We start from the raw sequence: 21,858 nt of genomic DNA on the forward strand, positions 1-21,858 counted from the left end.
AGACCACAGGTGTTTCAAGTTGAAAAAGTACTTAAACTTAATTACAAACTTCAAAACATGACATTTCAAAAAATGACATTGCCACAAAATTTTAAGTATGAAATCGATGCATTTTATTATTCGTGTAATCTTTCATTCGAATAAAAAATAGTGTTCGATACGAGGGCGCAAATTTGTTTTTCGAACTCCTGACGGATTGACACCCTCGACTTCATCTCGGGTGTCAAACGCCGTCGTCGTTCGAAAAACGACATTTTTCGCCCTTGTATCGAAAACTACTATTATTTTGTAGATCCCTTCCTGACTGTGTTTCAATTCCAAATCAAAATTAATTCCTGGGTTTCAGTCATTTATTGTCTCTATTTATCAATTAAAATACGTTTCGGTGTTTTCCACCATCATCAGTTTTTATGTGTAGCGTTGTTGCTACTTTAAGCCTTGGCATATATTTGTCAAGGCTTAAAGTAGCAACAACGAATACAGAACATAGAAACCCAGGAATTAATTTTGATTTATTTTGTAAACTAGCACAGTTGCCAGTTATGCAATAAAGTATAGCGTTAGCTGAAAATGTATCCTTGCAGAAATAGTACATTACGATTCAAAAGACGGAAGTCCAAACAATGATTCAATGTTCCTTTCCTATTATTTACGACGGAATCTGCGTTTTGTGGTGCCGCGGATGATTTGCAAATTTTAATTCAAATGAAACGACTGCACACCGCATTTTTTATATTTTTGAACCGACACTTAAAAGTAGCAAACAATCTAGAGTACGCTTTCCAACTACCAAACGCAAAATGCTCAGTTTTGTCTACAAAATTCCCAAACATGCCCAAACGCATTGACCCCATGATGCAATAAATTCATTGTACGACAATGAATTCATTGTATGATACAATCCATTCATTGTATGAACAGTGCATTAATTCATTGTGATACAATTAATTAATTATTTCGTTTAGCTCAACCCGATTTCTCAAATGACACTCTGGCAACACAGCACGCTAAAACGCTGAAAATCAGAGATTTTGTAACGAATTATTTAGGGTATTTTTCTTGCCAATAAACCCAAATCAGGTCCCAAACGCGATTTTCAAAGCACTCAGCTATACAATGCTGCAAACCACATATTCATATAACTTTCCATCTTTGAACTATTGCGTTTTGAATGCACTGAAAATCTCTCTAGGTTACATGCATTTTAAATGGGATCAGCTGTTCACTTTACCAAAGTGGTAACCAGCGACGTCATCTGCGCACGAAAATCGAGTTTTTGACCGATTAATATCCTACCTTGCATTCATTGTATCACGTGTTTAAGCCATCCGCCCCACTCTTTCCCCACCGCTGTTCCACAGGCAGGCATAGTATAAATACAGCAGTAGCGCCAGTTGAAAAACCAGTCGTGGGAGAGACGCGCCGCCATCAGCTTTTAAGAGGGAAGTGAATCATAAAGCAATTCGTTTTTAATAATTATTTTTTTATCGATGAGTGACTCTGTCCCTTGTATACCCATCGTTGGTCTTGCCTTTGAATTTATCAAATTTGCCCCTAGTTTAAACCGTTATTCTTAGATTTCGTGATATTTATACATTGTAGATTAATGGCTTCATATATTTGCTTGTTCCCGCTAAACAAAATAAATTCAGTAAACATTTTCGCAGTCCTTTTGCAGCTTTATAGCTGGTTTTGTTACTTTTTGGTGGATTTTCACTGTAATATAAACGAAAAACCTGTCTGCTAGCAGACGCACTATAGTTTTTCAGCAATCGTTCAACTTTCGACAATATTAATTGTGCCAATATGTAGCAATAGTAGTTAATTTATTTTATATTTAATTAATGTGTATTTAAGAAATTATATAGATCCTATTTTCCATAATAAACTTTTATTTTATTGCTAATTAATTGCCGTTTTCTTGCTCGCCTTAGCTCAGATGTACGAGTAAAGTTGTAGAATAGTGCAGAATTTTATCATTCTTTACTTTTCCAGTAACGTTCAGTTAAAAAGTTGCGTTTTCTCTCTGTATGTGAAAATCGATGTTTTTTTGTAACGGAATATAAAAACACACAATTAAGCGTTGAATAACTACCGATTTATTTCCAGCTAAACCTCATACATTAACTTACACAGTAAAACGCCTCAAAACTACAACATTACACGAGCACCTTGATTGGTAAAAAACATCTAGATACTCTATATACATAAAACTGCTAAAATTAATCAGTTTTTTTGCTTTTGGAGGGCGAACTGATATCAGCACTGTTACCGAAGGCAACAACCCAAAAACACAACCAATTTGGAATGAAAATCGCACCAATAACACTGTACAACCAATTGCCGTAGATCATTGAATCGACGATGCTGAAAAGGACCGCATCCCGATAGGCAAAGATCGTTCTAAAAACTATATCTTTGGCCCTGTCCTGACTGAACATTGTACAGGTGATGATGAAAACCATCCCGAGCAGAACAACCAATGGATGAACCAGAAGCCACAAAGTTTTCTGCAACAGGCCGTAGCCTTTGCTCGAAGTCACGTCGATTATCAGGGCAAAGGGGACAATGATGGCGCCGCAAATGATTCCCAAGGAAATATTGTTCATCGACAGGCAAATTATGGTGGTTCCCAGCTCGAGCAGGGAAAAGATGCACAATAAATTAAGGCTCTGGGGGCAGTTTCGCAGTTCCCCAAACATATACGGTACGGATAGAAAGGCCAGCGAGTTACCAATCAAGGCTATAAGAATGGTGTTGGTAATTTCAAGCGCCCAGAACTTAGAAAGGAATTTGACGCTTTGGGGCAGTGTAATAAAAAGCGCCCCAATACAGTGCAAGATCAGGAACAAAACAATCGCCTCTCTGTAACTGGTTTTATGGTAGCGGCCCTTCCAGGCCTGCTGGTTCTCTTGAATCTGGCACCACTTGGCGCAGGCCCGGATTATCAGGGCAGCCCCCAACATGCACACTGCCGGCATGTACAAGCCAATCGAAATGTACCGATCGGAAGAGGGCAATATGTAGAAGAAGAAACTTTGATGGAACCGCTCAAGGAGATTGTTCATGCTCCTGAACACTCCTTCAATCACGCGCCCCATGCTCAGCAGGCCCACTCTGGAGCCACCTTTGGTTTCTTGAAATCCTTCCACCGTGAGCGCTTGGATGCCAAAGCGCAGGAAAAGCCCATGGTTGCCGTTAGGAATGCCAGTGGCTTGTGTGGCCACCATGCTCATCATGTTCTTGAAGTAATGCCACCACTCCTTGTAGGGGCTCTTGCTGAATGTGGCCGTGCGTTCCTTGAAGGTATAGAAAATGCCCTCTTTGGCGCAAATCCGCGCTGCTAAATTGAACAAGTCCAAGTTGGGCAACTGGCCGTTTAGGCCCTCGATCTTTAGGTCCACATGCCCTATTCGCACGCTGTGCAGTTCCAGATTAATCGCCGCTTGTATTGCGCCCGCTCGGCCTCTCAACTGCCCATGGTCTAGCGTGTTTTCACTTCCACAGCTCACCCCGTGATAGGCCTCCAGCCAGGCTTGAATCCCCAACTGCTCGTGGTCGGTGATTAGGAATATGATGTCTTTGGCCCAATACTTTTCTCTCACCGCAAACTTGGCAAAGGCAAGCTGAATAGCGATGGAGGGCAGGGTGGTTGAGTGGACGCTAGAAGGCGGCCTGTACGGGGCAGTTAGTACCAGAGCCTCAGTGCTTGATGCCCTCGGCGCCCTGAGGATCCCATACACATTCTTCCCTTGGAACGTCTCGTTGGGGTTCAAAGGCGAGTGTAGGGTGAAGTTGTGCGTGTACGAGTCCAGCCCGATTTGCCTGAACTTGGCCAGCAGCCACGGATAGGGGATTGAATCGCCGTACTTCCCGGCTTCGTCCTCCAGCTCTTGAAAGTACTGCAACGCGGCCTTATCCTCCCTAAACGTCGACTTTACTAGCCCAGGGAGAAGGGCGTTTTCTGAGAAGTAGGTACTAGCATTGACGAGGGGCGAAGCCAGGGCGGCAAACCACAACACTCCCGCAATATAAAGCAGCACACACAACGGCACGTAGAATCTTAACAGGATCTTCGTTAACTTGCCGTGACCGCTGCTTGGGTCTGTTAGGAGGCCCATGTTTTCTTTTTAAATTTTGTTTACATCGGCCAAACGCCAAACTAACTGTCAACAAAAAGTGGGGAGCGAGGTTAAGTACACCCGAGTGAGTCAGTAGTGACGTCAAGCCCGAGGCACTATCATATTTTAAATGCTCTATTTATTACAAAACGTGCTGAGAAAAATCAACCCCACCACAGAAAATTTAAAAGGCTTATTTTACACAGAAATGGTCTTGACACCATGCATGTGGTCCTCATTAGAGTTATCAAAAGGGAAAAAAGGTAATATACAAACTGACAACTGTGTTTGTTTATTATCGTAGTATCGTCACCTGCACTGTTTTAGGTTAGAGAACATCAAAACAATTAATTAGTACAAACACAATGCCGAATAAAACTGAGTCCACTGAGCAATGGCAACATCCCAAGCAGTTGCTCAAGCTCCAGAAGTTGAAGGTGAAGAAAAGGGCCTTACAACAGCGAATATATTCCGTTGCAAGTTTGAAAGATGCGAAAGAAACCCAGGCTGTAAAGGCGTCGCCGTTCGAGACAATTTTCAACGGTAAAAAGCGCCGAAATCCCTTTGCCAAGGACGATAGCCAGGCGAAGAAACCCAAGCCGAGTGAGAGCTTAATCAGTGAGAGTCAGGATGAGACTTTGTATAAAATTCTCAATCAGTCTTCAGCGACTGTTGACGCGAAACAGCCACTGGCTACATTCCAGAATGTTTTGTCCCTGAATGAAGCGCCAAAGAAGGCCCGGGCTGCTGAGTCCCCGTGCTGCCCGATAGACTGGACTTTGAGGCAAAAAATCCGGCTCATATCCTCCCAGCCCTTTCCCTGGACGCAAAATCTCAAGATCAGCGAAGAGTCATCGGGGCTGACGAGTTTTGCGCGCTGTTTGGACATTGATAAGTGCAACACCTCACTGGACACATCTCCTAACGCCAAATTCCATCAGTGCTGCCTATTATGGCAACAACCCGTCCTTCCCTGGCTGTCCCTCTTTCCAAGGAACAGCCTCAAAAGCAACACGAATGGCGTCAATTTGGGGGCAAGTTCCGTCGTAAAGACCAGCCTTTATGAGTCCTGGACGGACAGTTTTAAGTCGCTTTACCAGCTGATAAGAACGCGCCAGTGCCCGTATTTTTATGTGTGTGCCAACAGTTTTACGGCTCTTTTTCGAGCTGCCGGCTTATGCGGGTATGCAGACCTGCATGCTATGGTCACGCCTACAACAAGGGGCTTTCGTAACTTACTGAAGGAGCAGGACATTGAATTTGAAATGAGTCTGCAGCCTACCAAGGAAGCAGAGAAGCAGGACTTGAAGGAGGCAACTGATGTTCAGGCTAACGAGCTGGTGAGCAAAAAAACGGATGGGGCACAACTGGGCTTTATATTAACGTTTATTTTGCTTAGCAGCATCATGACGAAGATGACGAGGACTGGCTGGAAAATCTGGGCATCAATGCTGACGATATAAAGAACATCAATTATACTCAGGTAAGTACTTTAATAGTGGCTTGAAGATGCGAATGAAGAGATTGAATGTATTTATCATTTTCAGGACCGTATAAAGCACAAAAGCGAATGCCAGGTGGACAGTTCGCACCAAAGCCTGATCCTGATTGAAGGCGTCGAAGTCAATTCGTTTTTCAACTTTTTGCTCAACTGCAAAAGCACAATTGCTGTGACTGGATTGTTTGCTGGAATTCCGCCCACCTTACTGGCTCCAGTCGCCTTCTACGGAGCCACTCTGAATGCGCTGAAAGTGCGCGAAAGCAAAATGCATTCAGCCGGAAGCGACTATTATTCCATCGAACTAACCGGACCAATTTTGCCGACAACCGTTCACAATATTCTCAATATCAACCCGGCAAATCACAGCATTACAATGACGTTCAATGATTTGGAAAGTACTCGAGGGTTTAGTAAAGTGGCCAAGAAGAAGCCCCCGGAAGAGGAAAAAGGGACTGCGATTTTCGGCAAAGAGAACTTGTCTGATTGTGGCCTTCATCCGACAGTGTTGACCGGTTTTTGCTCAGCTGATGCTCAACGAGTCAGCAATATCGAATGCCTGAAATACTCCGGGGAGACGAAAACGTTCACCTGGAGCTAACACTTCGTAGGTAGCACAATTACTTATTGATTCGTTATTTTAATTGCATTTTATTAAACGACAATCCTTATGGGATTGTTTATTATTTGAAGTGGAGTTCAACCATTCGGAGACGTATAAAAGCCACTAGTTTCACAAAATCTAATTGACTTCGCGCAGAAACAGTGAAAAGGGCAGATCTTAACTGAGGATTGGTCCAAATACGACAATCTCCAAATGAAGTAGGTTTTATTGGTTTATTACAACCTTTCATTATTAACAGCCGTTATTTACTTACAAAAGAACAATATTTTCTCAAAATAATATAATCCATACTAACTTTGCCCTAATTGGGGGTCAACTTGGGCCTTACTATTCAGACGTCATATATAAAAGCCAAAAAATCGTCATACTTTAAAAACAGGTACCATAATAGTTATGCGAATATACTAGTAGCTACGGACTCCCTACAACGAACTGACCAGTTCATTGCCACGCAGACAGTTCCAGCACTCCAACGTTTCGATCACAAAGTTGATGTCCGTTTTCCATCGTTCCTTGTCCTCCAGAGTGTCGGCAGTTAGGAAATAAGCCAACACCGACTGCTCCCTGCTTTGTATCTGTAAAAGCAGCGATTTCGGCCTTGGACAGACACTCCTAACTGCTGAAGTCGCTTGTGCGGCCGCACGGCTCAAGTCAATCACGCCCACTGGATGGGAGTTGAACTCCTCCGACGGATAATTCCAGTATTTCAATAAATGTCCGCTCAGGACGCACCATCGTCTATTCCAAACCAATGGAGTTTTATCTTCTGGAAAAGCCAAGACGATTAAGTCATGAAGAGATGTGTGAATGGCCACTCCTACCGAATCCAATAGTCAAAAAACCTCCCATTCTATTGCTCAGTTTAACATCCCCCTTCAGAGCAGCGGTGAACTGTCCATCCAAGGAGGATTGCAGGGAGACGTGATGTAATCGAAAGTGCGTTTTCTGTATATCCGCGCAACACATCACGCATGATCCCCACAAGGTGAATGAGGATGGTTTGATGCTCGAAACGTTATCAACTTGCAGATTGCGGCGTGACGATTTGTGGCTGTTCAAGTGGAACAGGATTTTTGCGTAGGGACTCAACAAACTGCGCTCCTACATACAAAAGTGCACCCTGATTATATGTGGAAAGGCTAATCCTGGGTAACTCAGTGGATTTTGAAGAGTTGGCGCAGTGACACGCAAATGGCTTGGTGCGCCAACCCAACGCACCGGCGCAGTAGTCAGTTTCGTTGCTGGGAGAATGTTGATGGCTTTTTTGCTTGTTTTTAGATTTATTCAAGGGCCGTTTATTGATAATATTTTTAAAATTGCTTCAGACTTTTCCAGTTTTTGCCAAGTTACTCTTTTTTCTCCATGCTCAATTTTATAGTTTCACTTAAAAATGCTGACTTAAGGTATTTTCCGTGAAAAAAATATGAAATAAATTTCGAATTCTTGGTCGCTTTGTTAAAAGTTTTGAAATCCCTTTCCAGCGTCGAATTTGGAACAAAAATCGAACAATTTTCTATCAAAAAACGAACAGAATAAGCGAAAGTTTATAACAGATTATTTGGAAATCTCGTCACCTCCATTCATCTGAAGACTGTAGAGTTTGTTAAAAAATGTGTTTTATTTGTTTTGCTTTGCTTTCTACTTAAAAACGCTCTATTGTGTAGAGTGTCACTTAAAAATACTGACGATCTGGAGGTCTTTGACGCGAAAAAATACAAGATAAATTTATAGCTTTGTAAAAATTGTACATAAACTTTTCAGCATTGAATTCGAGACAAAAACGAAAAGTAGTTCCTCCCGTTTTTCCTCGAAAATCATCAAGGTTTTCGCCAAAATCGATCACAAAACTGAAAGTTTTTCATCCAAAACGCAAAAAAAAACATTATTTTCTGATAATTTCCTACTTTTCTAACTATAATGGGGTCTTTTCAGCCTCGAATTTGGCACAAAAACCGAATAATGTTATTCAGTTTTTTACTGAAAGTAAGATTATCTGGAAAAACGATCAAAGCAAAAGTTTACAGAGAATTATTTGGCAAATTCGCAGCCCTAATCGCTCTGAAGATTTTTAAATTTCCTTCAAATTTTCAGGTCATCGTAGTTTTAACGTTTAAGTTAAAGTTTATATTAAGCAATTCTTTCTCCTAATAATTAATTCTGGGTCTTTTTTCCAAAAATATTTCCCCGAACTGAAAAAGCGAAAGTTGATAATAATTTATTTGGAAAACTCTTGGAAACTGGGGTTTCTTCACTTTCAAGTCAATATTTTTAAACAACACTGCCTCAAACAGAAAAACTGCGTTTTACTGTAAAATACTGGCAAACTGAATCATTTATGCAAAAAATAAGAGATTGATTTTACAAGAAAAGAAAACTCGTCGATTTGCTTCGGACTAAATTCTGTTGCTGGGAAAATCTAGATGACTTTTTTAGTTGCTTGAACAAAGTAGTAAAAGGTTGCTCAGAACAAATATTGATAACCTTTTTTTAATGATGTGAAAATTTCAGCCTCGGGTCTCGTAAAGCTTTAATAAATGACTCATTAACCGATGATAGCGATGACTCAATAGCGCAACTCAACACAGTGTTACCCAGGCCTAGAAAAGGCAGCGGCATCATTTACCTTTTTCGGGTGTTTTCCATCGGTCGAATGGCCGCATTTCACCTGCATGGAGTAAATGGAAACGTTTACTTCAAAGTCCGTATGCAACCCGGTGAATTCGAAGTGTTTTTCGGATTTAATCACACCAGTGTGATCAGCCAGCAGAACTTGGCTGGCTAAAACCGTCTTTCCACTAGTGAGGAGAACGACGAAATATTCTTCGAATTTTTTCGCCGGTTCTTCTTCGCTAGCATGGTCCTTTCGCAGCTGGAAAGCCAAGTCGGATATTTGCAGGGTGCCTGAATGCGGGTAGTTTTCGTTCGGCTTGTCGCCGAACTGTAGCAGGTCCAAAGCGGCTTGAGTTGCTTCTTTTTGGCAAGCTAAAACATTTAAAAAGACACTCGGGCTTATTTCGGTTTAGGAAAATAACCGAATAACGCAAAATCGCGTAAAAAGTGCGCGATTTTAAACATGTGTCTGCTCGCTCAGGACTTTAAATTTACTGCAATCTGCGGCCTAACTTTAAAATACTTACAAGCAACTAAGAGGATCTTTTCCGCCTCTATGTACTCCGTACTGGTAACGTCTTTGGATTTTCTGCAAAAAGTCAGCGCCTTTGATACCTGGAAAATGATGCCGTTTTGCACGTACAAGTCCCGCATTAAATTTTCCACGGAAGTGAAGTGTTGAGGTGAATACGACTGGCATCGGACTCTATTTCTGGAAACAGTTTTTTTTCACCCGTTGTCGCGCTTTGAGGCTTCACTTACTGGCTCCTAATGGTGGCATTGTCCTCAGCAGTTGCTTCTCTGAACGAACACGCGCGCCTCAAACTCCTCCTCATTGAGTTATAGACGGTTCCTGCCCTGGAAATGAGCGACCCTCCACCGCTGACCGGATCCACACTAATAGAGTGCTGTAGCTTGGAGCTTTTCATTGTGGAGACCTGAGAGAAAAGCGCATTTTTATTTTATTATTAAGTAATTTGTTGGGACTTCTACACTGTACCGTATACTGCGAGTCACTAAACATATCGCCCAGAGCCTCCTGAAGAAACACCTTGGAATCAAACTCCTTCTCGTTGCTTTCAATGCAGCTTAACGTCGAGTTGTTGCTGGTTTCCTTAGGCAGGTTTTCCGCGGAATTTATCAGGTTCAAATCGTCACTTTCCGGCGGAAAAGAGTTGCTTCCATCGCTTACACCTTCCGGCTCTTTGGCGCTGCCTGCCGAATAGTTTGAACTGGTACCGTCGTCGTCGGTACTGCGGGATTCTTTGGACATCCTGCGATGGTACATGCGTCCAATGTAGTGCTGGACTTTGTCGCGGTATTTATCGTGTACCTGAAAAATATTCCTCTTTGCAACGATGTGTGCAGTGTTAGCATGTTGCAAAAGCCCCCAGAAGATGCATTTAAACCTTCCAGGTTCCCAGCGGTAGAAGAGCTTAGAGTACTTAAAGCCTAAGTGAAACGCATTAAAACTAGTAGAATAGTAGAAATCCAAAAGCATGCATTACATTTACCAGCTCGTGCACAACGACGGCCTCTTCACTCTTCAATTCCGTGCTTCTCGACCTCAGCAGGTCTCGTTTTCCCATTATGATCCTGGCTGGAAGAGGTTTGTCCTCTCTGGACAGAACTGGGGCCGAATTGGAGTCGCTGATCACCGACTCGAAGGACTGTTTGCTTGAAACATGCAGCGATCCCAAATGGTTGGAAATGCTGGCCGATTTCCTCATCGTCAACTTTGGGGACAGTTTCTGGGTCCCTTCTACTGAAAAACCCGTCAAATAAAGCGTTCTGAGCTAAAGGCTTAAAAGGGTGAATCTACCAGGCGTGTCTCCATCTGAATGGCTGTTTGGTGTCGCAACACTATCCAGAGAATCCGATGTGGATGTTGGCGCAGAAAGCCAGTTTTCCGAGGCTACTTCAGACATTTTAACAGCGTTAACTGGAACAGGAAAGCGATAAACACATAAAATAAAAAAATTCCAAACTCTACATCAATCGCAGATGATTATCTGAGACGCAATATGAAATACTCACAAGGAATATCGGGTATATCCTGAATCTTGTGCAACACATCTTTCACCAGCATTCGAATCTCATCCATAACGAAACGTGTCCACTACGGGAATATAAATCGAACAAAATGCCCGGTTTTGCCTTATTGAGACACCTGAACGTTACTGCGTCCACATCAAAACATGTTTGGACAAAAACTATTTTTTTCGACCGTTCACAGGCATGCTCAAGATAAACACCTCGACCAGCACGCATAAACAATTTATTTATTTCTTGATGGAACTTGAATTCGACAGCATCAATGTTTTAAAAGCGAACCAGAAGAGCATCCAAAAATTAACAGGAAACTTTTGCAGAATAAAAGCCATAAATGGAAGATACAGCGTGTTTTTCTCAATTTGGAAACGTTTCGTCTATTGGATGGTTTTCGAGCGGTGCGAATCAAAAACCCAATCGGAACATTTAATTACCTAATTAAACGAACATCGCAAACTTACCTAAGATTCGGAATCCACCGAAACCTCTCACTATCACTGAAGCGATTATTTACATATAAATTATTAGTAATTCTTCAGGTCATTAACAAGTAACCGAATTATCGCACCTTATCGAGAAATGTTATAGTTTTTAGACAAACTCATCTGCGACAATACATAAACCAATACAAACAATGGGTAATTCGTCACTAGAAAAATATGATGTTGTGTGGAAATCTGTCCGTTTATCGGGTGCACTCACACATGTTGAGATCAAGCCAAGACAACGAAAGACTGCTGAGAGGGGAAAGAAAAATTCGATTTAAACATTGTCGATATATTGCGAACGATTTATTTTTGAGGCACTCGTTAACAGTTGGGAATCATCGAGGCAATGTTTGATTAAAGTCGCACCCACTTATAACAGCCATAATCTTTTTATCAAATGCTAATAGTCATTTAGGTAAGCGAGGTCTTGCTGAAATAATCCGGCGAGATTTGCGACCGATGTTTTTAACGCCCCGAAAAAATCAAAAAAGAAAAAAACAAAACGAAATTATATGAGGAGCTGCCACCAGCAAGGGAAGGAAATTAATATTAATTTACGACACTGGATCTGCCTTAATTTACGTTAAAAATATCTATCAGCACCGTTTTTGCAAGCACGCCTTTGGTTTGGGAACTGGATTTTAAACATCAAACTCCCATATACTTATATAAATATGTAAACAATATAAACAACATAAATAAACTTAACTTCTTATCACATATGCCAAATGTTGCATTAATTATTGGCAATCAAGTGCCTCATCGGATGAAGGAGCAATCGGCGCTGTTTCTTGTGTTTTAGACTTATCGAGTTTTTCGTGTTCTTTCCTCACCATTTCTTTCAATTCTTCCTAAAAATAGCTTTATCTTTAGTGCATTGCAGGAGAGTTAGCTTTGAATTAATGTAACTGTTAGACTTAATAAATATCAGCTCAAATCCAGTGAGGACAAAAAGTATTATTTAGCGAAAATGCCCCAATTACTACTAAACACTTACGCCCCATCCAAGTCTATCAGCTAGTAATTGGCAGCCGTCGTTACAATCGCCCAACCAAGCCACATCTCGCGTATTTCCTTTACGATCAAATTCCAGACCGCCAGGAATATCCGACAATGCCATAGCACCAGTTCGATGGCCAGCTTTTTCCCTATTGATCAACAATCTAGGCGTCAAGGAAGAAGGCCTGAAACACAGAAAAAAGTAATTTTTCCTTCAGGACAACCACAGTGCAACTTACATGTCAATCAAGCTAGCAAATGGATTAACTTCCAATGAAGAGCCCAAGATAATCAGCAGGTCACATTTTTCGAAATCTACGTCGATTGAATTGTAGAACTTTGCAGGTAGATTTTCCCCAAAAAACACTATATCTGGTTTTACGATGCCGGGGCATTTTTCACAAATTGGTATTTCATCTTTGAATATCCGTTCTGAAAAGTTGGCTGGTATGGAGAGAATGCGATGCTATGGCAAAAAACCTTTCCTACCTTTCATCCATTTTAAACCATATTTCTTCCTGCATTCCAGACAATGGCCAGTGTAGCACGTGCCGTGTGCTTCAACAAGTTTTTCGTCTGGAATACCGGCGACGCGTTCCAGGGCGTCGATATTTTGCGTATAGTGTCTCAACAACAGACCATTTTCGTGTAGTAATCGAATGAAATAATGGCACGCCGTAGGCTTGAATGCTCCAGGAAAGAGTTCCTTAGCCAGCACGAAGAATGGCTTCGGGTTTTTGCGGAAGAACGACAGGTGAAAGATGGCTTCAGGACAGGGCAAATCGTACTTTTGCAAGTTATGGTACAAGCCGGTTCCGGCTGAACGAAAATCTGGGATTCCCGCGGCTAAAATCAGAAGAATAGCGCATTTCATCAGAACACAGAAGATATGAAATAGTTTTTGTTGTATATTGATTGAAGCTGTTAACTTTTGTCTGTCTAAGAAAATGCTTTTTGTATCATGACCTGTACTTAATCGTTTAAAAATAAATATGTACATGAAAACACATTCCACTGAATAACATACCAGGAAGAGGGCATTTATAGACAGCTGCTGTTCTTAAAGCTACTAAGTTTGTTGGTGTTTAAAAAACAAAATGAATACAAATTCACTTGGCAGAACAACACACATCCAATAGAAAGGAAAATATCGTTACTTACAAGTAGATATTCCTGCACCAGCCATGGTAACAACATTCTTACAGCCTTTATTGTTGATGTATGCTACAACTCCATCCAGACTGGTGTCATTCAAGATCTGAAAAAATCGAAAACCACCCAGTAAAACCGGGACCAGTTTAGGCCCCAATGTAATTTTCAACCAGCGCGTGTTTACAGCGGATAACATTTTGTTGTTTTTTTCCGTGGACTGTAGGTCAGGTTGTGCACTGTGTTGCACAGGTTAGGGTCTGCTACTTACCGTCGAGCTGACGCTTTCTGGGGCGGCATCATCGAGCCCCAAAGACTGCAATTTTTCCAAAATGTGCGCCTCATGACTTGCCAAACTTAGGCCTGAGGCCATGTCTGGAGATTCAGTTTGAGGCGACTCATTTTGCTCCGGTTTATCTGCCCCTGTCATTAATAAGTACAATTTTAGCTAAATGGGACTCGGTTGTTTATATGTGCTAATCAATACCGTTAGTTTTTCCGTTTGGGGACATTTTAACTAAGTGCAGTTGCAATAGTTGTTGACAACACAAAAATACACAAACAGTTAAAGTGAAAACTTGCAGTATGCACGGAACTTTACGCTTTAAGGGCAAAAACGAGTGGGATAGCAAGTGGTTAAAAAGGGAAGCGTATTTCTCCAACATTTTCTTTCAATTAACAAAACGCGCTCAAATTATCAATTCAGGAAATGAAGTTTTACTCGCTAAAACCCCGAAAATTAGGCCCTAATTGAATTTCCCTGAAAAAGTTAAATTCTTTCTTGAAGCAAGTTTATAAATTAATTTTACTAATTTTGGCTTTTAATTTTCAACCTCATCATTAACTAGACGGTCTGTAGCCACCCCCCATCCTAGTTTGACGTGTTACACTTAACCAAACCCCATTATTGACAAATTGTGACAGTTCAAGTTTGGCAAAATTGTTCGGAGCCCTAACATTTCAATTATGGGGCTTTTTGGCAAATCTTCGGATCGAAACCCGAAGGAAATGGTGACCGAGTGGAACCACAAGCTGAGGAAAGAGGGCTATCAGCTTGACAGGCAGGTGAACTCGATTAAGAGGGAAGAGGAAAAGGTGAAAAGGTCCTTAAAAGAAGCGGCGAAAAAGGGCGATAAAGACACCTGCACGATACTGGCCAAGGAAATAATCCGGGCAAGAAAGGCCGTGAACAAGATCTACACGTCAAAGGCCCACCTGAACTCTGTCATGCTACAGATGAAAAATCAACTGGCCACCCTACGAGTGGCAGGCTCCCTACAGAAGTCTACTGAGGTAATGCAAGCCATGCAGTCGCTGATTCGCACCCCGGAGGTGGCGCGAACGATGCAGGAAATGTCCAAGGAAATGATGAAGGCCGGGATTATTGAGGAAATGCTTGATGAGACTTTCGAGGGCTTGGAGGATAGTGAGGAGATGGAAGAAGCGGCGCAAAGCGAAGTGGACAAAGTGCTCTTTGAAATCACCGAGGGCAAAATTGGCGAAGCCCCGCTGCCTCCTTCAGAGCCTGCGGAGAAAATTAAGGAGTCCCAAGGTCCAGCAGGTGAAGAGGAAGATGAAACAGAACTTGAAGAAATGCAGAGTAGACTAGCTGCTTTAAAGTCATAAAGTAAGTATCCAGCACCAAGCGGGTCTTAAATAACGAAATTTGCGTATTCCAACAAGCCGAATTCATTCGAAATTTTATCTCAAAAGGAAAACCACTAAAACAATTAACTTAGACTTAAAAATCGCATCACCTACTGCATTACAGTGCACTTTCGGCCACATCGATATCTAAATGCAGTTTTTCTTTGATCTGTTGCATCAAGTAGGGTATTTTTTCAAAGTCGTTCATCTGCTCCCAACTATCCACGTTTATAGGAATCACACTGCACTTAAGAGTGTCTTCCATGATGGCGGCAGTTCTGGCTGGTAAACCTCGCAGGTTACTGGTGTTTTTCGTATAATCATGGTCAACACGTCCTTGTATTAGTACCCTGAAAGTTACCGACAGTTTAACCTTGAACTTATCCTAAATAAAATATTTATTTACTCACAATTGCTGGTTATCTTCCACCTTGATATCATCCACATATTCCACACTTGATTGAAACGGCACTGGGGAATTGTTCTCGAAAATGATCGCATGATCTATTGAAACGCATGAAAATGTTAATGTCGTTTATAAAAAACAAGTTAAACTTAAAATATCTTTTACAGGGCGTTAACCAAAGGGAAAAAATCGGAATAGGCAACTTGCTGAATAATCAGCATTGTGATACTGTTCAAAGCGTCTTCAATAAGTGATTCTACACAAGATTAGAAATAAATATTTTCGCAATTGATTAAAATTCGTTGATATTGTAAATGAAACTAGATTTGCTCTCTTCGAAACTTAGATGATAAGTTGCAAAGGAGAAGAGTGCAAAACCGATTCTAAATTCTTAGTCATTCTATACGGAAAAATCGAGATTTATTATGTGATATTTAATTCAACAGTTGTTATTCGAATGCTGGTAATGCAATAAGTCCGATTGAAAATCCTAACTAGTTCTACTGGAAATGCTAATAACACTGAAATGCACTTACCTATTCGGGCGCCTAATTTCCAAAGCAAATCGGTCAAAACAAACTGCTTGCCGCCCAAAGCTTTCTCTAAAGCGCCCTCAAAGACGAAACGTTCTGGCTTTGGGTACTGGCGGATCAAATCTTTGGGGTCCAAGTTAGCCGGCAAAAGTTGCGCCAGATCAGGCTTGTAGGTGGTCAAGCATTGCCAAATCGTAAAATACTGCTCATAGTTCGAATAAAAATCTACAAAAAAAAACAGATTTTAACGCAATGCGATTTGTGGCCGATGTTGGAAGTTGGGTGGTTCTGCTTTAGTAACTTGCAGTATTAACTAACACGCTTGCAAAGAAGATTTTATGTATATTAGATTTGTAATATATATGCAGATATTTATAATGTAAATTATGGAAATGTATCGAGTTGGACAGGATGGTAAACCCTACTGCCCCCTAACTGGGATACGTTCAACTGTGGCAAGCAGAAGTTTTAAGGTAAAACTAATGGTCTGTGGAGTTTTAAGTCGATTTTCCATCCTGTTTAATCGGTTCAGTTTTGACATTGCACATTGTTTTGTTATTTATATTTTTAAGCTTTAGAATAAGCACTGATAATTAATGTGAACTTGCTAAGCATTAATAAATAGTATATTTATTTAACGGTGTTTTCTCATAACACAGTGAACAAAGTGGACAGGTCCAAATGGGCATTTATCTACTCACTTTTCTCTATCAAGTGGGACACATAGCCTTCATTTAACGCTCTTGATAACACGTCGATTCTGTAAATGTCCAAATGGCAAAGAGCGGCCGCAAACCGAATCCAGATGATCTCTTTTCGATTTTCTTCCGCTAATTTCGGTGCGCTTTTCATCCACTCTTTCAAATGCTCCCAATGGACGGGCTTGTAATCCGTTAGGACAAGGTTTACTGCAATACTGTATATATCAACAGGATCTTTTGGCGCTGATGGGTTCTTGAATATGTGTGTGGATACATAATCTAGTAACGATTTGTGACAATGGTGCTAAAACGTTTAAAAAAGTGTCGGTTTACGCTTGGCTAAAACACCAAAGAGACTGGTGAAGTGTAATATGAAATAAGTAACAATACTGGGACACTGTGAAGGTTTCTTGGCCAAGAGCTCCATGCATTTATCACAGTTAAACCGCTTACCACTCTAGCCATATTCCTTAAAACCCGGATAGCTCTTTTGTAATCAATGTTATGATCAATGATGTAGTTGGCGCATGTATCAAACAGCACCTCCTGATAGTAAAACCCATATCGATTCGTCGATCTATGAGCAAGCCGGTTAAGGCAAAACTCCATCTCCACTATGGGTACGTTATCGATGTTCACAACCAAATCGGTGCTGGCTTTTTCCAGCAGTTTCTGATAAATGGAATTTCGAGGCAGCTGGCAAAGGTAACAGATGATCCTTCGGGCAGTTTCTCCATCAAATTCACCCGGATAGGATTCCAGGTTTTCTATCAGGACTGTAATAGTTTCCTGAGATAAATGATTATTCACTGCATAATTCAAACAATCGACCATCTGAACTGGGTTGCTGGTATTTAGTTTGGTGGGCACATGGATTTCGAACACCAACGGTAACGCTATCTTCAGAGCCTCGACAAGCGGCGTTGTTTCAAAGTTTCTCAACAGAAAATCCAGGAACAAGATGTGTGGAATATTCAGCGAATTGACGTTGTTTCGGATTACTTGCAACATCACTTGAACTATCAGACTCTTGGCTGGAATTCCCACATAAGAGACGACTTTTAACGTATCGATGGCGTCGTTTACATCGATCACACCGGCGTGTTTCTTTATTTTTTCGCATATTTTTGCGAAATCTGGATGGTTTGCAAGTCGGGAAGGCGATAAACTTGAACTGAAAAGCCATAGGGGACATACATTCTTCTATTGGTAGTTGATGAGACATAAAAAGTGTATAGCTTCGACGTTGATTGCAATGTATCTACTTACTTTCCATCTCTTTGGAATTGAAATATCGCATTTATGGCCTGAATCGAATGCCTTTCATTCATTCGTCTATGGTGCTTGTGGACGATTTCAAACACTGCCAATGGAGAGTTTGCTGTTCTGATGCTGTTGAGCAAACTGTCCTCTTCATGGTTGTCTAGAGGCTTGAAAAGGTCACCTGAAAAATACACCTCATATATTGTTGCAAAAAGACCAAATGTCTTCACGATTTCATTTAGCAATTTAGTGAGTCCCTTAGATTTCTCCCACATGGACCAAATCTGACCAAATGCCTCAATCTATCTAAATAATACAAGGTTGTTTACGCCTACCTGACAATATGGGATTTTTCGTAATGGAGACACTTCGGAATGCTCCATAGCTGTTCGCAGATGTTCTGCATATGGCTCTTGACAAAGCAAACATTACGGTATTTCCACAGAAAAGCACTATAACAAGACTATATTTATTTTTAATCAAACGCAACTCTACTCGCCACCTTAAAGCAGCACATTATTAAATTCTGAAATGCATTGCATGGAACTGACTCGGTTTTAGGGCTTGTAGGCCGTCGGAAAGAACCATTTCCTTCGGACGTTTCGCAAGCACGAGTGGCGAGTATCTTCATGCTTGCAAAAAAGCTCCAAAAGCGCATCTGCTCCAGAAATAGCTGCGAAAAAGAATGGAACCCAAAAAAAATAGTTGAGAGCCATGTAACTGATGCTGTTTAACTAAATTGCGCTCACTTTTCGGCAAACATTGCTCTAAAACCGAGCACAATTCTCTGCCACCACTTAAATGAAAATCTTTAATTTTAGGAAAACTTTTTGAACTCTACCTTGAGCTAGTTGGCAAACAAAGGCGCTTTTACCTCAGACCCTAAATATTAAAATCTGTTTTGGGGCTTCCTTGCATTTAAACTTTCAATTTGAAATACTAGCTTGAAGCACACCAGATTTGAAGGTTATGAGCTGTCAAAAATACCGTGTCTCTTACCTCTTAATAATAATAACAGTGCCTTGAGCCTTAAAACGTGGAGTTTTAGTGTTTCAATGTCTTTGTGCACTAATTTGGGGCTTGACAACCGAAATAAAACACTAAAAAAACAAAACGAAAGGGAAATGTTAACATTGCGGTTAGGTTATTGTTGATTTGAGGTTGGGTTGGGTGCTGTCAGGTTGAAATTTGTTTAAAGCTCCAAGTTTAAACCTGCAATATTCCTCTGTTTTTACTCTATTTCCTTCAGATTGCCCTACTTAAATTCTTTGAGGCTGTTCTACCGAAAGGTATTGTACTAAAGTGTCCAAATGGCTGCTTTTGAAGGTGAGTCTCAGAACTGGTTGAATTGAAATTGAAAAAAATAGTGAGGCTTTTGATGTGAAAATGGCAAAATGAGCCGGAAGGCGAATGCACGTTCATCTGAAGCTAGTGTATTGTTCACAAAGCTTCATAGAGTTAAAGTGGAACTTTTGGGTCTTCCAAACATGTTCGGCAATGAACTGATTTACTCGAAAGCATTTAACGAAAATTAATGCAAACGCTTTCGCTTTCTAGAGTTTGGTGTTCTGCCTGAGCTTGCAAAAGCCATTGAGGAGCTGGAATGGACGTGAGTACTAAACAACCGATCTTTGAGGTAATTTGGTGAACTCTTTGCTCAGTCTGCCCACAGATATCCAAGCCGAAAGTATTCCTCTGATGCTTGGAGGTGGCGACATTCTCATGGCTGCTGAGACTGGCTCGGGAAAAACTGCCGCCTTCTGCCTGCCAATTATCCAAATAGTTTGGGAAACTCTAAAGGATATTCAGTCGGGAAAAGCCAGCAAAGCTGCAACTGCCATCTGTACGTTTACAAGCGGTTTTTGGTTAGTAGTTAGTTGTTTGTTAATTTCCAGCTCCTGCTTGGACGTTGTCCACTCACGATCGAGGTAACGCGCTTGCTGTCGCCCCCGACGGTTTACGGGTGCAATCCCGCGATGTTAAAGACTGGCACGGAGTCAGGTGCACCAGAGGCATAAGTGGAGGCGGAAAATGGGGCTTTGAAGCCACCATCGCGGATGAGGGCCTTTGCCGGATGGGCTGGGCCACTTTGAATGCCACTCTGGAATTGGGAACTGATAGGTGAGTGGATTTTGGGTTTTACCCGACATTTTCCGTTCTATCATTGGGCCGATGGCTTTAGATTTGGTTGGGGCTTTGGAGGCACCGGCAAGAAGTCAAACAACCGCAAATTCGATACTTATGGCACAGCTTTTGGAAAGTCCGACGTAATCACTTGTCTGGTGGATTTGGATGCTGGCGAAATTAGCTTTATGAAGAACGGCACTCATTTGGGGCTGGCTTTTTCTGGTGTCAATACGAAAGAGCCCGTGTTTCCGGCCGCTGTTTTAAAGGTAGGCACACAGTTGTCTACAATATGTGTGTGTATATTGAAGAATTTCAGAATGCAGAAATGTCGTTTAACTTTGGCGATCACCCTTTCAAGCACAATTTGCCCGAGAAGTTCCTACCTTTAGCGTCCGCCCCAAAAGACAAAGTGGTGATGAACACTAACACAGGCAGTGGAAGCAGCGATGGACTCGTCAAACGTGAGCAGCAGCTCCGAAGTAAGACGGCAATTTTCACCGACGTTTTGCCCCTGTTTCAGTGGCGAATAACGCGCCGCAAGCCCTCATAATTGAACCGTCCCGCGAACTGGCCGAGCAAACCAGCAATCAGATAAAGCTCTTTAAGAAATACATTGAAAATCCCTGCATTAAGGACCTGCTGGTTATTGGCGGCTCGAATATCAAGGAGCAGATGTCGATTTTGCAGAACTCCGGGGTGGATATTGTGGTTGGAACCCCTGGCCGATTGGAGGATTTAATTCAAGGCGGATACATGTCGTTGGCGAATTGCAGGTTTTTCGTGCTGGACGAAGCAGATGGCCTGCTCAAGCAGGGTTACACTGATTTCATTGAGCGACTGCACAAGCAAATGCCCAAAATCACTGCGGATGGCAAAAGGCTGCAGATGATCGTTTGCAGTGCCACTTTGCATGATTTTGAGGTAAGTTTGCGGTGGGTTCTACGTCGGAACCAGCGGTAAAGTAAGGAAAATCATTGCAGGTGAAGAAAATGGCCCAAAAATTAATGCACTTCCCCACTTGGATTGACTTGAAAGGCGAAGACGCTGTTCCCGAAACTGTCCATCATGTGGTGGTTCAAGTGGACCCGCAAAATGATCGAACCTGGCAAAATATTCGAAAACACATCACAACTGACGGTGTGCACCACCAGGACAACGTGAAGCCTGGCGATAACAGTCCCGAAACCCTGAGTGAAGCAGTGAAAATCCTTAAGGGCGATTATGTGGTAAAGGCGATAATGGAGCACCAGATGGACAAGGCGATCATTTTCTGCCGCACCAAGTTGGACTGCGACAATCTGGAACAATACTTGAAAGAAATCGATCCGTCCTATACGTGCGTGTGTCTGCATGGTGACCGCAAGCCGCACGAACGGAAGGCCAATTTGGAGCTTTTTAAAAACAATGAAGTCAAGTTCCTCATTTGCACCGATGTGGCTGCCAGAGGCCTGGATATTGTTGGCCTACCTTTCATGATCAACGTGACTCTTCCCGACGAAAAGTCGAATTATGTGCACCGAATTGGCAGAGTTGGACGAGCCGATCGCATGGGATTAGCCATCAGCTTGGTCAGCACTGTTCCAGAAAAGGTAGGCAAAATTTTAAAGAACAAAAATAATTGATTGCGCAAGTGTTGCGG

At 41.8% G+C, this 21,858-nt stretch overlaps 7 protein-coding genes across 18 annotated transcripts in view; 3 read left to right on the forward strand and 4 right to left on the reverse strand.

The window, feature by feature from the left end:
• Positions 1–2,076: 2,076 nt before the first annotated feature.
• Positions 2,077–4,193, reverse strand: LOC125502839 (glycosylphosphatidylinositol anchor attachment 1 protein-like). Its single transcript, XM_048662217.1, has one exon. The coding sequence runs from the start codon at positions 4,119–4,121 to the stop codon at positions 2,223–2,225; it is 1,899 nt and encodes a 632-aa protein (XP_048518174.1). The 5' UTR covers positions 4,122–4,193; the 3' UTR covers positions 2,077–2,222.
• Positions 4,194–4,254: 61 nt separating this feature from the next.
• Positions 4,255–6,479, forward strand: LOC125502311 (protein downstream neighbor of son homolog). Of its 3 annotated transcripts, XM_048662225.1 has the most exons (5): positions 4,255–4,384; positions 4,449–5,461; positions 5,521–5,604; positions 5,669–6,226; positions 6,313–6,479. In XM_048662225.1, the coding sequence occupies exons 2-4, from the start codon at positions 4,487–4,489 to the stop codon at positions 6,218–6,220; spliced, it is 1,611 nt and encodes a 536-aa protein (XP_048518182.1). In that variant the 5' UTR covers positions 4,255–4,384; positions 4,449–4,486; the 3' UTR covers positions 6,221–6,226; positions 6,313–6,479. The 3 variants fall into 3 exon arrangements, with proteins under 3 accessions (XP_048518182.1, XP_048518181.1, XP_048518183.1); XM_048662224.1 differs by lacking the exon at positions 6,313–6,479 and having other exon boundaries at positions 5,669–6,293; XM_048662226.1 differs by lacking the exon at positions 6,313–6,479 and having other exon boundaries at positions 5,524–5,604; positions 5,669–6,293.
• Positions 6,432–11,577, reverse strand: LOC109534884 (anillin). 6 transcript variants are annotated; one of them, XM_048662216.1, is made up of 10 exons: positions 11,368–11,577; positions 10,677–10,796; positions 10,369–10,619; positions 10,188–10,306; positions 9,855–10,128; positions 9,617–9,792; positions 9,382–9,566; positions 8,868–9,226; positions 7,066–7,345; positions 6,432–7,010 (listed from the first exon to the last, which is right to left on the reverse strand). In XM_048662216.1, exons 2-10 carry the CDS (start codon positions 10,780–10,782, stop codon positions 6,667–6,669), a joined length of 2,094 nt encoding a protein of 697 aa, XP_048518173.1. In that variant the 5' UTR covers positions 10,783–10,796; positions 11,368–11,577; the 3' UTR covers positions 6,432–6,666. The 6 variants fall into 6 exon arrangements, with proteins under 6 accessions (XP_048518173.1, XP_048518171.1, XP_048518172.1 ...); XM_048662214.1 differs by lacking the exon at positions 11,368–11,577 and adding an exon at positions 10,892–11,361 and having other exon boundaries at positions 10,369–10,616; XM_048662215.1 differs by lacking the exon at positions 11,368–11,577 and adding an exon at positions 10,892–11,361 and having other exon boundaries at positions 9,382–9,560.
• Positions 11,578–11,667: 90 nt separating this feature from the next.
• On the reverse strand, positions 11,668–14,327 carry LOC125502842 (NAD-dependent protein deacetylase sirtuin-2-like). Its single transcript, XM_048662229.1, has 7 exons — positions 14,030–14,327; positions 13,814–13,965; positions 13,555–13,651; positions 12,883–13,239; positions 12,633–12,825; positions 12,392–12,578; positions 11,668–12,245 (listed from the first exon to the last, which is right to left on the reverse strand). The coding sequence occupies exons 1-7, from the start codon at positions 14,205–14,207 to the stop codon at positions 12,135–12,137; spliced, it is 1,275 nt and encodes a 424-aa protein (XP_048518186.1). The 5' UTR covers positions 14,208–14,327; the 3' UTR covers positions 11,668–12,134.
• An 86-nt stretch (positions 14,328–14,413) lies between these two features.
• LOC125502843 (charged multivesicular body protein 3-like) lies at positions 14,414–16,766 on the forward strand. Its single transcript, XM_048662230.1, has 2 exons — positions 14,414–15,169; positions 15,763–16,766. The coding sequence occupies exon 1, from the start codon at positions 14,509–14,511 to the stop codon at positions 15,166–15,168; it is 660 nt and encodes a 219-aa protein (XP_048518187.1). The 5' UTR covers positions 14,414–14,508; the 3' UTR covers position 15,169; positions 15,763–16,766.
• On the reverse strand, positions 15,214–19,173 carry LOC125502840. Of its 5 annotated transcripts, XM_048662223.1 has the most exons (9): positions 19,092–19,158; positions 18,595–18,765; positions 18,428–18,544; positions 18,099–18,273; positions 17,283–18,003; positions 16,830–17,133; positions 16,132–16,353; positions 15,600–15,693; positions 15,214–15,539 (listed from the first exon to the last, which is right to left on the reverse strand). In XM_048662223.1, exons 3-9 carry the CDS (start codon positions 18,519–18,521, stop codon positions 15,308–15,310), a joined length of 1,842 nt encoding a protein of 613 aa, XP_048518180.1. In that variant the 5' UTR covers positions 18,522–18,544; positions 18,595–18,765; positions 19,092–19,158; the 3' UTR covers positions 15,214–15,307. The 5 variants fall into 5 exon arrangements, with proteins under 5 accessions (XP_048518180.1, XP_048518177.1, XP_048518179.1 ...); XM_048662220.1 differs by lacking the exon at positions 18,595–18,765 and having other exon boundaries at positions 19,092–19,173; XM_048662222.1 differs by lacking the exon at positions 18,595–18,765 and having other exon boundaries at positions 18,428–18,555; positions 19,092–19,170.
• A 150-nt stretch (positions 19,174–19,323) lies between these two features.
• The window catches only part of LOC109534883 (ATP-dependent RNA helicase Ddx1), a 3,567-nt gene continuing 1,032 nt past the window's right edge, over positions 19,324–21,858 (forward strand). Inside the window, exons 1-8 of the mRNA XM_019900663.2 lie at positions 19,324–19,418; positions 19,650–19,701; positions 19,754–19,935; positions 19,988–20,213; positions 20,275–20,485; positions 20,536–20,680; positions 20,740–21,140; positions 21,200–21,808. Of these exons, the coding sequence (XP_019756222.2) occupies positions 19,403–19,418; positions 19,650–19,701; positions 19,754–19,935; positions 19,988–20,213; positions 20,275–20,485; positions 20,536–20,680; positions 20,740–21,140; positions 21,200–21,808 (1,842 nt within the window). The 5' untranslated portion in view covers positions 19,324–19,402. The remainder of the gene's footprint in view (positions 19,419–19,649; positions 19,702–19,753; positions 19,936–19,987; positions 20,214–20,274; positions 20,486–20,535; positions 20,681–20,739; positions 21,141–21,199; positions 21,809–21,858) is intronic.

Source organism: Dendroctonus ponderosae, unplaced genomic scaffold, assembly GCF_020466585.1.
Source record: "Dendroctonus ponderosae isolate FM_Combo_2020 unplaced genomic scaffold, Dpon_F_20191213v2 Dpon_F_20191213_10, whole genome shotgun sequence".
Taxonomy (NCBI): domain Eukaryota; kingdom Metazoa; phylum Arthropoda; class Insecta; order Coleoptera; family Curculionidae; genus Dendroctonus; species Dendroctonus ponderosae.

Coding starts and splice junctions, on each gene's coding strand:
- LOC125502839 (XM_048662217.1), bottom strand. CDS start 4,121: ATGGGCCTCCTAACAGACCCAAGCAGCGGTCACGGCAAGTTAACGAAG.
- LOC125502311 (XM_048662225.1), top strand. CDS start 4,487: ATGCCGAATAAAACTGAGTCCACTGAGCAATGGCAACATCCCAAGCAG. Junction 5,462..5,520: donor ATGTTCAGGCTAACGAGCTG/GTGAGCAAAAAA, acceptor TATTTTGCTTAG/CAGCATCATGACGAAGATGA. Junction 5,605..5,668: donor AGAACATCAATTATACTCAG/GTAAGTACTTTA, acceptor TATCATTTTCAG/GACCGTATAAAGCACAAAAG.
- LOC109534884 (XM_048662213.1), bottom strand. CDS start 10,958: ATGGATGAGATTCGAATGCTGGTGAAAGATGTGTTGCACAAGATTCAG. Junction 10,620..10,676: donor TTCAGATGGAGACACGCCTG/GTAGATTCACCC, acceptor CGGGTTTTTCAG/TAGAAGGGACCCAGAAACTG. Junction 9,793..9,854: donor TTAGTGACTCGCAGTATACG/GTACAGTGTAGA, acceptor CTTTTCTCTCAG/GTCTCCACAATGAAAAGCTC.
- LOC125502842 (XM_048662229.1), bottom strand. CDS start 14,207: ATGTTGGAGAAATACGCTTCCCTTTTTAACCACTTGCTATCCCACTCG. Junction 12,826..12,882: donor TGGTTTAAAATGGATGAAAG/GTAGGAAAGGTT, acceptor CCAACTTTTCAG/AACGGATATTCAAAGATGAA. Junction 12,579..12,632: donor TTTGCTAGCTTGATTGACAT/GTAAGTTGCACT, acceptor TCTGTGTTTCAG/GCCTTCTTCCTTGACGCCTA.
- LOC125502843 (XM_048662230.1), top strand. CDS start 14,509: ATGGGGCTTTTTGGCAAATCTTCGGATCGAAACCCGAAGGAAATGGTG.
- LOC125502840 (XM_048662220.1), bottom strand. CDS start 18,521: ATGTTTGCTTTGTCAAGAGCCATATGCAGAACATCTGCGAACAGCTAT. Junction 18,274..18,427: donor GAAAAATCCCATATTGTCAG/GTAGGCGTAAAC, acceptor TGTATTTTTCAG/GTGACCTTTTCAAGCCTCTA. Junction 17,134..17,282: donor TAAGGAATATGGCTAGAGTG/GTAAGCGGTTTA, acceptor TAAACGTTTTAG/CACCATTGTCACAAATCGTT.